The sequence below is a fragment of the Cryptotermes secundus genome, unplaced genomic scaffold (assembly GCF_002891405.2).
Source record: "Cryptotermes secundus unplaced genomic scaffold, Csec_1.0 scaffold1406, whole genome shotgun sequence".
Classification (NCBI taxonomy): domain Eukaryota; kingdom Metazoa; phylum Arthropoda; class Insecta; order Blattodea; family Kalotermitidae; genus Cryptotermes; species Cryptotermes secundus.
The window spans coordinates 353,512-370,293 of record NW_019721015.1 but is presented as its reverse complement, the minus strand read 5'-3'; the positions used below and the strand labels follow the sequence as shown (position 1 = coordinate 370,293).

General features: G+C 38.1%; 2 protein-coding genes across 7 annotated transcripts in view; both read right to left on the bottom strand.

The window, feature by feature from the left end:
* LOC111875289 (tumor protein p63-regulated gene 1-like protein) overlaps positions 1–6,732 on the bottom strand; it is a 36,287-nt gene extending 29,555 nt beyond the window's left edge. For all 4 annotated transcript variants that reach the window (XM_023871399.2, XM_023871400.2, XM_023871401.2 and 1 more), the window contains exons 1-2: positions 6,276–6,732; positions 1,147–1,357 (exon numbers count right to left, since the gene is read on the bottom strand). In XM_023871399.2, the coding sequence (XP_023727167.1) occupies positions 1,147–1,357; positions 6,276–6,558 (494 nt within the window). In that variant the 5' untranslated portion in view covers positions 6,559–6,732. The remainder of the gene's footprint in view (positions 1–1,146; positions 1,358–6,275) is intronic.
* A 1,814-nt stretch (positions 6,733–8,546) lies between these two features.
* On the bottom strand, positions 8,547–16,769 carry LOC111875301 (centromere protein S-like). Of its 3 annotated transcripts, none has more exons than XM_023871430.2 (4): positions 16,649–16,769; positions 14,962–15,119; positions 10,436–10,502; positions 8,547–10,052 (listed from the first exon to the last, which is right to left on the bottom strand). In XM_023871430.2, the coding sequence occupies exons 1-4, from the start codon at positions 16,670–16,672 to the stop codon at positions 9,969–9,971; spliced, it is 333 nt and encodes a 110-aa protein (XP_023727198.1). In that variant the 5' UTR covers positions 16,673–16,769; the 3' UTR covers positions 8,547–9,968. The 3 variants fall into 3 exon arrangements, with proteins under 3 accessions (XP_023727198.1, XP_023727200.1, XP_023727199.1); XM_023871432.2 differs by having other exon boundaries at positions 14,962–15,096; positions 16,649–16,751; XM_023871431.2 differs by lacking the exon at positions 16,649–16,769 and adding an exon at positions 16,448–16,579.
* Between the last annotated feature and the right edge of the window lie 13 nt (positions 16,770–16,782).

Below are 16,782 nucleotides of genomic sequence, written 5' to 3'. Positions count from 1 at the left end.
GCGTTTTGCTGATGTTGCTGAGGTGAAGGAAAAAACGACGGAGGCGCTGTCAAGCATCTCAAAGGATGAATTTAGACAATGTTTTGAAAAATGGAATAAAAGACTAGACAAGTGTATTGGTGTAAGTGGAGAGTGCTTTGAAGGGGACTGAAGGTTTGTGCTTAAAATTTGAATAAATAAGTTCAAAAAAAAATAAGTTCGGTTTCTTTTGGGTACCCCCTCGTATAGGACTAGAAATTTCTGCAATAGGAAACAGAATTTATGTGTTCGGTTCAGAACTGTTGGTTTCAAAAGAAACTGTCCACTTTACAAAACTTCTGATTCAATAATGCTACTTTAAAAGTACAATCTGCACCATACTGGTTAATAGTGAAACAAAAAACAAATTATACCTATGAACTAACTAACTTCATGGAGCTGAGGCCTTCTTGAGAAGCCACCAGTTCTGCCGCTACTTGAACTTCCCAACATTTTATGGAACCCGAAGGCCCATTACCATGTTTACAAGAGTCCTTCACTGGCCTCTATCCTGAACCAGATCAAAGCAGTCCATAACACCTCCAATCTATCTCTCTATGATCCATTTTAATATTATCCACCCACCTATGTCCCGGTCTTCCTAGTGGTTTCTTTCCTTCTGGTCTTCCCACCAATATCCTATATGCATTCCTCTTGACCCCATTAATGCTAAATGCCCTTCCCTTCTCACCCTCCTTGTCTTGATCATTCTAATTATACTTGGCAAAGAGTATAAGTTATGAAGCTACTCATCATGCAGTTTTCTCCAACCTCCCACTAATACATCTCTCTTTGGTCCAAATATTCTCCTTAGCACTCCATTCTCATGCACCCTCAGTAAGCTAAAACTGTGGCATTATAAAACTTCAGAATTGTCATCCAAGGAAAGAATCTCGTAGAAACATACCTGGGACTCACTAAGCCACAACGTGTTACACCAATGTTCATGAAATAAAGGCAGCAGAAAATCAAAGTTANCCGCCGTGAAAGCCTCAAATCTTACAAAGTTACTTCATGTCCAAAGGATTGATGAGACATACTGTACAGTGTCCACCAGAGGTCAGGGTTAGAAAAACTTGGCACACATCCAAGACTGTGCGCACGGTTGGTGCTTGTTGAAATACTTACTCAGTAAGCAGCCACGAACCTAGAACCTCCCCATCTTTCTCTGGAGTGACGAGATCAGAGATGCATTCTTTTACAGCATTCTCTACCAAACCGTCCCTGTAGGTAAAGAAATCTCTTGCCTCATCTTCTTCTAGTATTGGGTTTTGGCAAATGATGTTACTTTTGACAGGCGTGTCACTTTTTGATCTTGTCCTCTTAAGCTTTTCAGAGACTGTAAGAGTAAAGAGAATGCATTACTTAGCCAGTCAGTGATGCATCCTGCACACATGAATAGTCCAGTCTGTGGAAAAAGATTGAGAACTGAGGAAAGTATTAGCAGATATGAACATTTCACAAAGGAGTGCAACTTCCCATAGGTCATGCACTGGATGATTCATGCACCATGCTCCTACAGATCTGTGTCTCGTAATGAATATAATGAACATAGTCTTGTGGAGTACTGCCTTCTGGGATATTTCACAGAAGTTAACTGACAATTTGAAGGAATATACTGTTTCCACCTTCAGGGTCAAACAGTAAGTTAAGCAATCATGCAAGACATAAGCACAGTGTGCGTGCATGTTGCTGGGTTTACGCTTTGACCCTGAAGACCAAAGCTGTGCATTTTTAAAAAATGTTGATATTCTACCAGACCAAACGGGGTAACATCCCAGAAGCTAGTAATCTTCAGTCACCACCATGAGAACCTCAAATGTTGAATACGGTCTTCATCATTCAGCATGGTTTACTCATTTAATAGGTACCCCAAGCTACCAATCCACATGTAATCATTAAAGTTACAGTCATGATGCCATATTGAGGCCACAGAAAGATGTCCTACACATCAAAATCCCTACACGCCTTCCTCAAGCTGTTACACTTCCTCTTACAACATACTTCCCTATATTTCTCTCTGGCTCTTTATGTATTCTGCTCTCACAAATAACAGTATGCAGATAGGCAGAAACCTCAAGTGTAATCATCCCCACCATCCAGGGGACTTCTTTCTGTGACCTCAGTATAGTGTGACCAGTCAGTGATGTAATGTGTGGTAATAAAATATCATACAGTTGAAATACCAAAATACTTTAAATAACACTCCCTTTCTCTTCCATTAGGACCAGATGTACATTGCACTAAGAACTGAAGGCATTAATTAAGAGTCAAGATGGCGGTTTCAAAACAGAGTTATCATTTTGCTAGATACTATTAATACATTTATAGTGTGGTCTTCTGGGTTATGATACAGGGTAGCTGGTGCATGGATACCAGTATTTCAGAGGAAAACACTGCCTCCATCTTCAGGGTATCTGCATACCAAATTTTCTAAAGATTATGCAACAATTTATTTCAGAAACTGTGGTCTTCTGCAAAAGGACAGCATGTAGGTGGTCCATTTCTTCCATCCTGATGGAGGCAGCATATTCCTCAAGAAGTCTGTATCTGCGTCACACCCCAGATGATCACAATCTCAATATTAATCCATGCAAAAATCTCAGATTTTGTATGATGCATAACCTCTGCCAGGAAAACCAGTCTGAACTGGGCATCTCTCAATGGCGAGCCAACTCACTCAGTGAAACAGAGATGTAAGAATGAACTTGAACAGAGAGAGAGAGGGGCATGAAACATCAAGTTTAGGTGCGGTTCTGATAGAGCATTCCCCTAAAAGGATGAAGAAATGGAAAGTTGGAACACCAATTTCAAGCCAGGATTTCATTCAGGTCCCTTACTCTGCATTATCAGGTAGTTTATTGGGGATACAGAATGAGTATGTCTCCACAGTTGGTGCCTGGCTACACAGGGAGGGGACAATGAACTCCAGATGACCAAAACAATGGAGAGACTACAACCATCAAACCTCACAAAGTAGGATCTGAGGTTCTCACAGCAGTGGTTATGAAGAGTTCTATCTTCTGGCATATAACACCATGTAGTCCACTGAAAGTCAACTGATGTTTCAGAGAACATTTCAACTCCATCTTCAGGGTCGAAGAATAAGCCAAGATACCGGCGTGAAAGCAGGTGGCAAGCAGAGCCCTTCTCTCCGAAACATCGGTTCAAACCCCACAAAGTTCATCATGATGATGCAAAGAAATTGCTCTGGGGTTTCAAGACATACTGACGTCAGTGGCTAAGCACCAATTTTAAGAGCCCATAAAATTCTAAACACCTGTTCTCAATATAATTTCTAGACCTAACTTCATGAATTACAGTAACCAAGTACACAAAATAACAAAACCCACTAGATGAAAGGATTTCTGCAAGAAACAGACACATTTACTGGGTAGTTGATTTGCAAAACCAATTTGCTGCACAAATATTTTGGTAGGGCAAAGCTGAACATCTCTTTTGAATTTATGACATTCCAACAGTTAACAGAATAGCTACTACAATCAGTTTATAACTTTGTAGATCCTGTTTCTGATGAACTGTTACACTGCTGTCACATCATGCATGGTGTGTTGATCGAGATAACCATACACTGCAGTATTATCCACTGGTGCCAATATGGAATGAAAGTCAAGAGTCAAACAGAAGGTCAGTTGAGAACCCAGCAAAGGAGGAGGCAGCTATATACAGTGTAACAGTGTGAGACAGGTTTCTTCCAGTCAGGAACAATACATTCCTTTAACTATGATGAAGACAATATTATACAGCTCATTGAATCTTTGAAGACTAAATTTCTTTTAAATAATACACAAAAATTCAGTTCATACCTCACTACAAACATCTGTCTGTTATAAATGTTTCGGAAAACAAACTTCATTTACTGTGAGAACCGTATGAAATACACAAAAACGCTGTGTGGACAGAATGCAGGGTGTTAGTATGTTACAGCAGGTGGCACACATAAACGAACAAACTCTGTGGTTTTAGTCCGCAAGCAAACTATACTGACCGAGGTATACTATAGTGACCACCTATACCAAGGTGGCGCATATACAGTTAGTATTACAAAAAATATGTGTAAACATTTTCAACCTGAGTTCATATCATCTGAAGTCCTATGTCACATTCAGCTGTTGTTTGTTCTGCATTTCTGTTTTGTAAACAGATAATTATTGGCTCTAATATTTCATGTTCAGCATTTCACATTTCACTCTGCCCCATACAAGCTTCATATGTTATGTCTTCCCACTCCTGACAAATTCAGTTTGCTTCTTCTTGAGATGTAAATTATTTGAAGAAAATATGCACACTAAATATCACTTTAAAAGTCTCACCACAGAGGATGCAATTTCTGCACACAGCACCACAACTCTTCCACTCTCCTGATTTAATTGCATACTTTACTTTATGAATGCACAAAGTATGAACTAATCCCAGCATTCACTTCATTAAATAAAAACAAATAAAAAATAAATAAAAAGGAAGCAACAGGGGTCACTTTAGCTAAATGATGTTTCACAAGGGGCAGCCAAAATGTTTCATGGACAGCTCATTCACCTTACAAACTCAAGAAACACACTGCAGCACTGTTTACACCAGTGCATCTCAACCCGTGTGCTGCATTACACTTTGCCAAGTGCCACTAAATTTGAAAGAAGGAATGATTATATAAAATAAAATATGCATTTGCATAAACTTTATAAATTGATTTTTGGAACACAACTTCATCATCTATTTCATAACAATTTTATATTACTATACAATAAATGATATTATTTAAATAACATTTGTACTTTTATTATAAATTATAGTTCTGTATTCTAATTCCAGAGTGATGGTAAAAGGATGAAAGAATATCCCAACTGTCCAGTGAGTATCAAAGGGATCAGAACTGTTGGTTTAGACTAACCAAATGCTGGGGTGAGCTAAGTCACTATAGTCACTAGTCTATGGGCTGCACAACCACATTCTGATTTCCATCAGGGACAGAATGTTGGGCCCCCTGTCCAATGGACACAAAGCACACAGTGCCAAGGTTATGAATGCATGGGACTGTAGCATGGCTCCCCATATACCACCATCATGCAGTGTTCAGTTAAGAATTTACCTATACTACCTTTACCTTCAGCAAACTGACAGCAAACACCAGTGCTGGAGTGAGACAAATTTTTGTGGTGTCATTTCTTTGCAGTGTTCTTGGCACTTGTTACATGACAAAGAGTTAAAGAAGGAACATGATAAAATTCCAGCTAATCAAATTGGAAACCAGTGACCTTCTGAGAGTGTCTTCTTTGAATATAAAACTCTTTTCAACCTGTATTATGTAACAAGCTAGAAAAACAAAGAGAACCGTCTTGATGAAAGTAAACAAAGTATACCACAACTAAAATAACTGTGAAACCCAAACCATCATCATTGGAGAAGTGGTGTGTTCTCCCGCACATTCGGGAACTATTGGGGACTTCTCTGACACCAGTGCCGGTTTGAAACACATACACTTTGTCTGACAGCACATGATATTTGCATTTTCTGCTCACAGCAGTTCGTCAGACGTCTCTTTAAGTGGGCAACACTGCGCCACTAGCTTGCTGTGAACATTCCTCAAATGTTATTCTAATGCAGCAACCATTAATGAAGGATGTTAACTGGTCCAGCTACAGCACCCTATATCCCTTGCCAATACACATACACTGGCAATCCACTAGTGGAACTGCCCCAAACTCCAGTAACCATTAATATGATAATCTAAAATCATGTGAAGTTCATCCAAAATGACTAACGAGTTCTTTCACATGAGACATAACTTTTGTATTAATCAGTTCAACTGGAACAAATTTTCAAGATGAAATTTTGGCTACTGCAGTATAACGGTACTAACCTGTGGAATGTTACATTCACAGATTAAGAATCAGACTGAAGAAATCAGGAAAAGCAAAATAAGAAACTGATAAAAGTAGGTGTGCATTCATGTGCCTGTGTGTGTGAGAGGAAAGAGACTAAGTTCCAGTTCTGTTGAAAGATGATTAGACAACATAATTCTCATACCATTCGTGGTACTTCAGTATTTGTTAACAGTACCACAAACAATGGTACAAACAATACCACAAGGTACAAAATATTTTCATACACAATAAGTAGTAATTGTATTTCAATACTGCAGCAGTTACTACATCTGTAACTATTCATTCAATGATTCCCCCCACACACAAATCCTGATACTGTGATATACATACACATTAAATGAACTTAATCCTTACTTCTTTTTGGAATTGAAGTAATGGGTGAAACCACATCCACACCGCTTGACGCTGCAGATTTTAAATAGCTCTTGCCTATATTTCCATCGCCTTCCGTTGACTTTATTTCATCTGGCAATACCCTAGATGCATCTGGTGATATTAATTTTGCAACAGAATCACTGTCATCTAGGCTACTTGGGCTACGACTACACAAATAAGAATCTTGATGTATCTGTAATGTTGCTCCTTGGAAATCTGCACCTGGTCCTTCTTCTAATAAATTATCGTCACTCAGCTCCATACTACTAATGATCACTTCTCCGCTAACTATCACAAATAGACCTAGCCTCTGTCACCTCTACCTATTCTATCACGATCATCACGAATTTCTATTCAACCAATTCCGATCTATTCTCCTACAGATCTTGTGTCCGCCCCCTCTTGTAATTCCGTAACGTTCCGTAAAACGTGTACACTGCCACCTTAATCCGATACTTTATGTGAGTGCATGGCCAAACTACTTCATTTCAGCCGATTTCAGCTGCAGTGTTACCACTTTGAGGGAAATTCTTGACTCGATGAAGGAAAAAATAGACCGCCGACTGACAGTGGTCATATTTAAAAACGAGGCAGTTTAATTCCGAACGATAAATACGTTCGGCGCTTTAAAATTTAATACATAAATGTTTTAACATTAATTTGAATTATATTATAGACGCATTACATATAACATAAAATGGGAAAATAAACACTCGGATTCTGTAAACATTGACCAGTGTAGGGAGGAAGCTGGGAAAGAAAAAGATTAATGTAAGAGAAGCAGTACATGCCTGATAATAGCCAAGAAAGGGGGCCGAAGCATGTACATTACATAACAATACTGACACCCTGGTGACTAATAATAATAATAAACTTTCAAAGAATGATCTGATTCTTCCAGAACTAGAAAACATCTCTCACTATCAAACAAATCTCCCAGCAATGTTTTAATGAAATGGATGACGGACACGAATAGAAATATTAACATATAATTAAGTTACATGGGCCGATGCCTACTAGACCCCACCAACCCTGAGATCACAACACCATTCATTCATTCATTTTATTTGGCATTCATAATTGCTACAACAGTAACACTTGAACAAGTCACATCGTTAAATACATCATTCTTGAAATCCTTTTGCCCAAATGATTAGAACTTGTCAATAAATAAATAATAAATAATCACTCTTGATGTGGTTAACCTGTAATTAAAATATAACACACATTATCAAACCAGATAAGTAATAAAATTAGATACAATTGTGTACTGCACATCTTAATAATAATAATAATTCTATTTAACATTCATCACAGTTACAAATTGTAACTCTCGAACAAGTTACATACATATACAACTTTTCCAGTCTAATTGGCCTCCTGCCCAATCGATTGAACGTCATCATATATCACATAACATAGCATTCAATTACAATTAAAAGCACACTCTTGGAATAATTAAAATATACTAGGTACAACCAAATTTATGACTACCTTCCATTACAAAAAACAAGGTCATCTTACTATACGAGGGGGTACCCATAAGAAACCGAACTTATTTTTTTTAACTTATTTATTCAAATTTTAAGCACAAACCTTCAATCCCCTTCAAAGTACTCTCCACTTACACTAATACACTTGTCTAGTCTTTTATTCCATTTTTCAAAACATTTGTCTAAATTCATCTTTTGAGATGCTTGACAGCGCCTCCATCGTTTTTTCCTTTCATGTCTCTTTTCATTCGAGGAAACAAAAAAAAGTCGCACGGGGAAAGGTCAGGTGAGTATGGAGGGTGAGGAACAGGGGTCATACCATTTTTGGTCAAGAATTGTCATACAGACAGGGCTGTGTGAGCAGGGGCATTGTAATGATGGAAAAACCAGTCACCCAACTGCCACAAATCTGGCCGCTGAGCTCCAAGTCACTCCCAACAGCTCCACAATTTCTTCAATGGTCCGTCGTCGATCTTCCTTGATGATTTCACGAATTTTTTCAACATTTTCATGTGTTCGGGCCGTGGAAGGACGACCAGAACGAGGTTTGTCATCAATTGACATTTCACCATTTTTGAAACGGGAAAACCACTCAAACACTTGAGTTTTCCCCATAGCATTGTCCTTGTATGCCGTTTTTAACATTTCAAGAGTTTCTGTTCCACTTTTCCCGAACAAAAAGCAGAATTTCACTGCCGCACGCTGTTCACGAAAATCAGCCATTGCAAAAATGACGATCACACAAAACAGTTGTCACTATAAACTCTGCCGAAACTAGTCCTTACCTTCTGAAGCAACGGTAGTCGGCTTATGGACTCAGGAATGTTAGCTCTGTGCGCTCATAGCTGCAAAATGCGGTACTACAAAAGCTGTGCCCACAAAAAAATTAGTTCGGTTTCTTTTGGGTACCCCATCGTATATGCTAAAATTTTTTATGTTAAAACAGAATTAATATATACTTATTTTAAGCATAGCTAAAAGTTAAAGCTTTACTTTTATACAAGAATAATTAAAGAGTACTGTAAAATTGCAGTCGCCAGCAAGATGGGCTTTTCAGCCTGTAATCACGCATGTATTCAGTAGATAAGTTTTTATGTGTTTCTCTATATTCACGCTGTCGTTCGGCATGTAACTTTGTTCACTTGGGTATGTGATTACAATTTTCTTCTTCTAAGCGCTTCCTTTTCCTGTATTCTCTCATATATGCAGCATGAATATTACCAGCAGACATCTTATTAGTGCGTGATATCATACACTGGCAGCTTGTCTATAGAATTGTGTCATCCACTAAGCAGTGGAATTGAATTAGCCATATTTGTTACAAACAAATGGTTATAACTCCTAAACCGTAAGTGGTGGACTAAAACAGACTGCATTTTTGAGAAGCTCGCATTTATTAACATATTTCACTCACAATATGTCTTATGGTTTAGCCGTGGCAGGCTGTTGAAAGTCTGTAAAATTAGGAAAATTATTACGTTTTGGGTAATTGTTTAAACAATGTACAATTTCATTTTGGGAATAAAATAAACATCATTTTTGGATAGCCCAGTCTTTATTCTTTCATTTACATATAGCTTTTAACATAATATACACCACAGGTCATGAGTTATCAGTGGTTACATAAGAGGTTGCACAAGTGTTATGCTCAGTGTCACTTTCAGCTTCATCCACTTGCACCCTTGCATAGTAACATTTTCAATGTTAAAAAATGCCAAAGAAATTCTCTATCCCTTATAAATTTCTGCACAAACTAAACTGTAGCTGACCAGATGTAAGGTTGGAAATAAAAAGTATGGGAAAGGGCAAATACATCATCATACCAAAAACTGACACAAATAAATGTTAAAAGCTCTCAAACCTCAGCCATTTATGTTATTTTAAAATTAAAACTATTTTACCAAGAAGTAAAATATAGGCCATCATGGTCCAAAGTGGATAGAATGAATTTTGCATGACAATTTTAATGTACACATTACATACAAAATTTCATGGAAATATGCAGTCTGGAATGAACAGAAACTTTTCATTACAAATTCACTTCATAAAGAATGCACAAAAATAAACATTCTTGTCACAAGATGGAGGGCTTTCAGACATGAATGACGTAAGATAGCCTACTGACATTCACGGGTGACTAACCTCAACAAGACGATACTGTCCTCAAACTTTATTCAGCTTACGATAAATCTTCTGTGGCTTTTTCTTTGTTCTGACGCTTTTTCTTTACTGCATCATCAGCCATACGACACACTATTGCCCGCTATGCACAAAAAGGAATAAATTTAGTACGACTCTCAGAAAAGGGAATGATGTTCAGAATATTACAGCAGATATACTACAAACTATACGATTGTTCAATATTAAATTATAAATCAGTACTCAAAGATTAACATGTGATCATGTAATTTTAAAATTTATCACCATGATGACCACATTAGTGCTGCCAACCTTGCAAGCTTAATTGCAAAACAAGACCCAAAGTCTAAACTTAGAATTTACCTCTAGCAAGGCCACAAGGTTAGGCTTTTGGTATTGTTACTACAGTTAAACTTCTAAGGGTGGCAGCATTAATGTGACAGACATGGTGGTAAAGTTTTAAAGTTACATGGGTCAAGCATTAATACCTAGGTAGCCATAAATTACCAGAGAAGGATTTCGTCTTGCAAGAAGTTTTACATCCTCTGCATTAATTGTTGAACGCTTGGCATGTCTGAAATAAAAAAAAAAAAAGTTAAACAAATGTGAAATATGAGGTTCTCAAGGTAGATTGTTGTCAACGTTCCAGAGGAAAATGATGCCTTCCTCTTCTCCAGCTTGCTTGCCTGCCTTACCCTCTGCCCCTAAAGATGGAAGCAATATGCTCCCCAGAAATGTTATGGTCTCTCCGAACTACAGCATTACATTTTCAGCAAGTCTTTGAATGGTTCATGATATATGCAGTAAGTACTTGTAATTGGCTTACATAATTCTATTTGTAATTACTTCCATATTAAATTAAGCATAACAGAACCATCTAGTGCATTCACATTTTAATTTATAATTACTTATGAAGCCAAATATGTTTCAGTCATATATATCTGTGGGAACCTTCCACAGTCTACAGACAACTCCCACAGTGTAGCAGGAGCAAACGATATTTATACATCACAGTTGCAACCTGGCTCTCTGGACACCCACACAAGTGCTACCCAAGTAGCGCTCATAACCGCAGCTCCATCACCAAAAGTAAAAAAATGTGGGCCTCTGACACAGTAGTGTCAGTCACAGCTACACTTACGACACGATACACAGCTCTACGCTCATCAAGAGGACAGCACTGCAGCAAGTCTACTCCACCAGCACTCAGAACAGCCAGCAGCGACAGGAGATTCACTGGCCAGCCAACCCACTGCGACTAGCACAGTACGCCTGCTACTGCGAAAGCTTCCCTCAACCTCTTGCCAGCCCACAATCATTGGGCTGCTACAAAGAAGACGCAGCTGGACGACCAGCCCTTTAAAGGTCGACAACATCACTGGCATCACTATCCCCAGCTAGCCCACTATGAAGGGAGTCTCCACCGTTTACGTGGTTGTCCCTGTGAGTATCAACATCCCACATATCTATCTTCAGGGATGCCCAATTGTAAAATGAAACTTTACACAAATTTAAATTAATTATTTACAATAGATCTATACATAAAATACCACTGGCATTAAAATTGGCTTATGTATGGAAACAAAGTTTCTTTTTACAACTGGACACCCCTGAAGATGGCCACTCATGGGCGAGACATGTCAGGCTTAGTGACTGTTTATTAATTAAAATCTGATGGACAAGATAACATGCTTATATCTAATTTAATACTAACAATGCATTTGTAATAATGATCTTGATTAAATTATTTTCTTCTTAATTTATCATTCAATTAATAATCCATGTTCTTAAACCTATTTAAATCATATATATTTCTTCATACAGAAACTGAAGACTTGAAATGAACATTTATAGTTTTATATCAATAAATGCAACTATTGCAACAGGATGCTCGAATACAGCACAAAACAATGAAGACAGGATCAACACAATAAAATACAACATTAATAGCATGTTCTTAACCCCAACCACTGAAAGGGAGGTGGTAAACATAATTAAAAGACTGAGTAACAAAAAATCAAAAGGCATTGACGATATTCCAGAGTTCATTATTAAAAAATGTCATCCTCAACTAGTAAATGCTCTACCATACATTATAAATTATAAATAAATGAATGAATGAATGAAATCTGCCATTTTCATCTGGTTATTTCCCAGATACAGCAATCACAGAATTTACAAAAAGGGTTTACAAAGCACTAGATGAAAAAGAAATGAGTATAGGGATATTTTTGGATTTATCAAAAGCGTTCGACCTAGTAGATCATGATATATTGCTAACTAAGATGGAAAGGATGGGAATACGACACTAAGGTGGTTCCAGACATACTTAGAAAACAGAGAACAAGCGGTAGAAATTACATACAGATGCAAAAAACTAATCGTAACATTAATTACCTATCCCGAAAGAGACCCATCAGCTATGGCGTCCCACAAGGTTCCGTTCTGGGACCAGTGTTGTTTCTGTTATACATAAATGACCTGGAGGCCAGCACAGAACATGGGAAACCTACGTTCTTTGCCGATGATACTAGCATTTTAATAGCAGGAAATTACACTAATGAAATTCAAAGGAAAACAAATGAAACAATAAATCACAGAGTAGTTTGAGAGGAATTGATTAACTATTAATAAAGAGAAAACTATAGCAATAGCCTTCCATCATCCTCAAAAACTACAACTTGAATGCCCTCCAATAAAGATTTATGACACTGTTATCAACTACACAGATCACTCAAAATTTCTGGGAGTCTGGCTAGATAAGCGTCTAAGATGGACTATGCATACGCAAAAGCTAGTGAACAACTTATGTAAGGTATGTCTTGGCCTAAGGGTAGTTAAAAGAGTAACTGGACTAGAGACTGTCCGTACGTTATATTATGCTCATTTCCAATCTTTGTTATCATACGGACTGATATTTTGGGGCAACTCGGTAAATGCAAAATTGATCTTTAAATTACAGAAGAGAGCTATAAGAGCGATGACCCAGGTCCCAAAAACGACTAGTTGTAAACAAATTTTGAAATCATTACATATATTACCTCTACCAGCTTTGTACATATACGAAACTCTAATATACCTAAAATTCAATTTGAATGATTTCACAACCAACTTAGGATTACACACATACAACACCAGGAAAAAGAAGACTTGCACATCATCCCATGTAATACAAGTCTATGCAAGAACAACTTCAACAATGTAGGACTACGACTGCTAAATCATCTGCCACGATATATTAAACAAATACCGGTACTATATAAGTTAAAAAACGCTTTGAAAACTTACCTACTCGATCATTGTTTTTATAAAGTGGATGAGTTTCTCTCGTGTGAGACAAACACTAATCAATTATAATCACATAATTCATGAATAATTGGTTTTGGGAATCCCTACTGCGCAGTTTTCCTTTCTTTCTTCCAGCAACCAAGATAACACAGTCGGAGATGTACCTGAATGGGCTACTCTGGAGAGATTGCAGATACCAAGAAGCTGCACCAGGAAGGGAGAACACATGTAATGAGATGTTGCAGTGTAGAGTCTACAGTGAAACGTTATACCAGTGCTATCACCACATTGACCAATATTATCTCAAAGGCCGCACCATAGCTTAAGCGGTCAGTCGCCGGCTTCCCACCGCTGCGGTCTAGTCAAGTGGGATTTGTGATGGACAAAGTGGTGCTGGACCAGGTTTTCCCCAAGTACTTCAGTTTCCCCTGCCAATCCTCATTCCATCAAATTCTCCATAAGCATTATCTCCAGTACAGGTACAATAGGACATATGGAAGCCGATGTGCCGAGCGGACCTAATATGGATTCCACCTCACACTATATGAAATCTTAACTACTGTAAACAATTTTAAGTATTGTAACTTTATTCTCTTATTGTAATCAGCCAATTAACAGTAACTGACTTGTCCTATATCATGTAACAATGATCTATAGAGATGAAATAAATAAATAAGTTAATTATTATAATGATAATGATGTGTGGCCCATAAAGCTTAATTAAGCTGGTGACATGACCCACTAGTCACCAAAATTCCTCTTCCAAGATCTAGATGATACTGACTAAAAACGGTGTACAAGTCAACAATTCTAAAATGCAACCACTTTTTGCTTGCATGAATAATGAGAAAAACATCTGAAGAAATGTGATTTGATTCATTCAAATTTGTACAAAGTCGGTAACCAAATACTGTTCTACATGTCCAATGGCTGAAGCTCATATAGCTTGTAGCACCCATACAAAAACATTTATTCAAAGGTGAATGCAGCCACTGTAAATTTTTGCTCATTGCCAAGCTTGGTAGAACACTGTCAGATCTCTATACTCCTAACACTTCATTTTAGTTGACCAGAAATTCCATGCACCATACTCATATTATAAATTTTCAAGAAATCAGATGATATACTGTTTCATTATTTCCTATTTTTATTTACTTACGTTCCTCTGAACATACTGTACAACGTAAGCAACACATGTGCATTCAGTTACTGAGATTATGCAGTGTCAAATGAAATTGGGACCTCTGTCATGAGATGCCTCTCCCTAGCGGAAACTACAAGAGACAATGGAAGTGGCCTATTTTAAACATTAACCTGAAGGGGCAGAGGAAACCCACATTAAGAAACTTATCCTAAATTATATGTCCCATCCCAGAATTTGAAATGGCTACCTCCTGAATGTGAGTGAGATGCAGTACCATACTGCTAACTGGCTTTCAGGCTTGATAACAAACTGCAGAACTATCTCATAAAAGAGTTTAAAAAGTATGTACCTTCTGTTGAGGGTACTATTTTTCAAGAACACAGAACAACATATTGGCCACATTAAGTTTATATTTACCATTCCATTTGTAGGTGATTTGTAGGTGTAGTGCTGTAGATTATGCACATAAATAGATCACTTACTTAAATAATCATTAATTTATATTTTCCCCTAATTTAATCACAAAGAACAATGCTTTATAAGGAAATCTGGTACTGCTGCTTTCCCATATCACCTTGTTTCTAAAGGCACATTTACTCACTTTGCAAAATGTTCCAAGTCCTGGCTGATCACACACATCTTCCTCCATACAAGTTCAGCAATGACACTGACAGCATCTTTATCCAGCTCCATTTTGATTTGACCACCCACCTCTCGACACATTTTCCGAACTTCACTATGAACAGTGAGACGCAACTTCTGTATGAAAGAAATACATTTTACAAGTTTATTGCATCTACCAAATTATACTTCAAATACAGCCTGTTTCTTAGTTAGTGATCTGCTTCTGTTAGATAAAAGAATCAACTGCTACCACAATAATTGGTAGCTCCATCCATGTAGGATTAAGCAGGATTTGTTACATTATATAAAAGCAAAGATGAAGTTACTATATTTGTTATATAGTGCCGACATATGATAAAACAGATGGCTAAAAGAAAAGTAGGATCTGAGGTTCTCACAGCTGTGGTTATGAGGAGCTCTATCTTCTGGGATATAGCGCTATGTAGGATCTGAGGTTCTCACAGCTGTGGTTATGAAGAGCTCTATCTTCTGGGACATAGCGCTATGTAGGATCTGAGGTCCTCACAGCTGTGGTTATGAAGAAGCTCTATCTTCTGGGATATAGCGCTATGTAGGATCTGAGGTTCTCACAGCGGTGGTTATGAAGAGCTCTATCTTCTGGGATATAGCGCTACGTAGTCCATTGAAAGTAAACTGATATTTTGGAGGAACACATGGCCTCCAACTTCAGGGTCAAAGAATAAGCCAAGCAAGAAACATGTGTGAAAGTAGGCAGCAAGCAGAGCAACCAGTCTGTAAAATTCCGATTACTTAGAATACATGAGGGAAATGGAAGATGGAAATGAACCACCAGTACCCACTGGGTTTCACACACAAATGAGCCAATTGAGCAAACCAATAAAAGGCAATAACAAGACAAGCAGCATGGCCCTTAAAGGGCAGCTTGTCCTGGTGTAGGAAAGGACAGTGGAGAAGTGGTAAGGTTGCAGTGGACAGACAACTGAGGAGTACAGAAGGCATGTACCTGGGTCCTAAGCATACAGTGGAGCATGAAGGAACAGAGGTAGCAGAGAGAAGGCAGGACTGCACGGTGAAGTCTTAAAGCTGATGAATGCCCAAATGGGGCAGAATTTGTGCCCTGATATGGGTAGTGTGCCCAGACCTATAGTCCTGCTAGGGGGGCTTCCAATGGTCTTTCAGGGAGCAGATGAGAGGTTTCCATGATGTACTTACACAGAATAAGAACAGGATGGATGCCTTCCCAAAAAACATCACAGATACAAATTATGCCCACATAACATCACACCAGGAAAAATGAATTATGGTAGTGAACTTGGGATTTGAAACCATAAGAAATCAACTAGGATTTGCTCAAATGCGTGTTTGTGACCAACATTGAGAAAATCAATGGAAAAACTGGAAAAGACCGTCTTACCCAACTCACATTGTTACTATCAACCAGACCCTGATGTCTTGGGATTCACACATGCTAAGGACCTTACCTCCAGAACCTAAACTCACGACGACTCACGACATTACCAGACCCTTCATTAACATACGGCTATGATAGGTTGAGGGAGTTGGGGGGAGAATCTCCTACCACCACAGCATCATATTGTGCATGTAACACACAATTCTTGCTTCGGGGCTTTGATTTCAAATGCGTCGTAGGAGCAATTTAATCATCATAACTGAATACGTACTTCTTCGTGATTTAAACCGTCCATTCTCAATACGCACAAATAATTTACACACTCACTTTCGCTCACTTTCCTACCAACCTTTCCCCCCACAAAGAGCACCACACATACCAACGGATCACATCAAAGTTAACAAT

Coding starts and splice junctions, on each gene's coding strand:
- LOC111875301 (XM_023871430.2), bottom strand. CDS start 16,672: ATGGACGGTTTAAATCACGAAGAA. Junction 15,120..16,648: donor ACGGTTTAAATCACGAAGAA/GTACGTATTCAG, acceptor TCTTTCATACAG/AAGTTGCGTCTCACTGTTCA. Junction 10,053..10,435: donor CAAGACGAAATCCTTCTCTG/GTAATTTATGGC, acceptor TTTTGTGCATAG/CGGGCAATAGTGTGTCGTAT.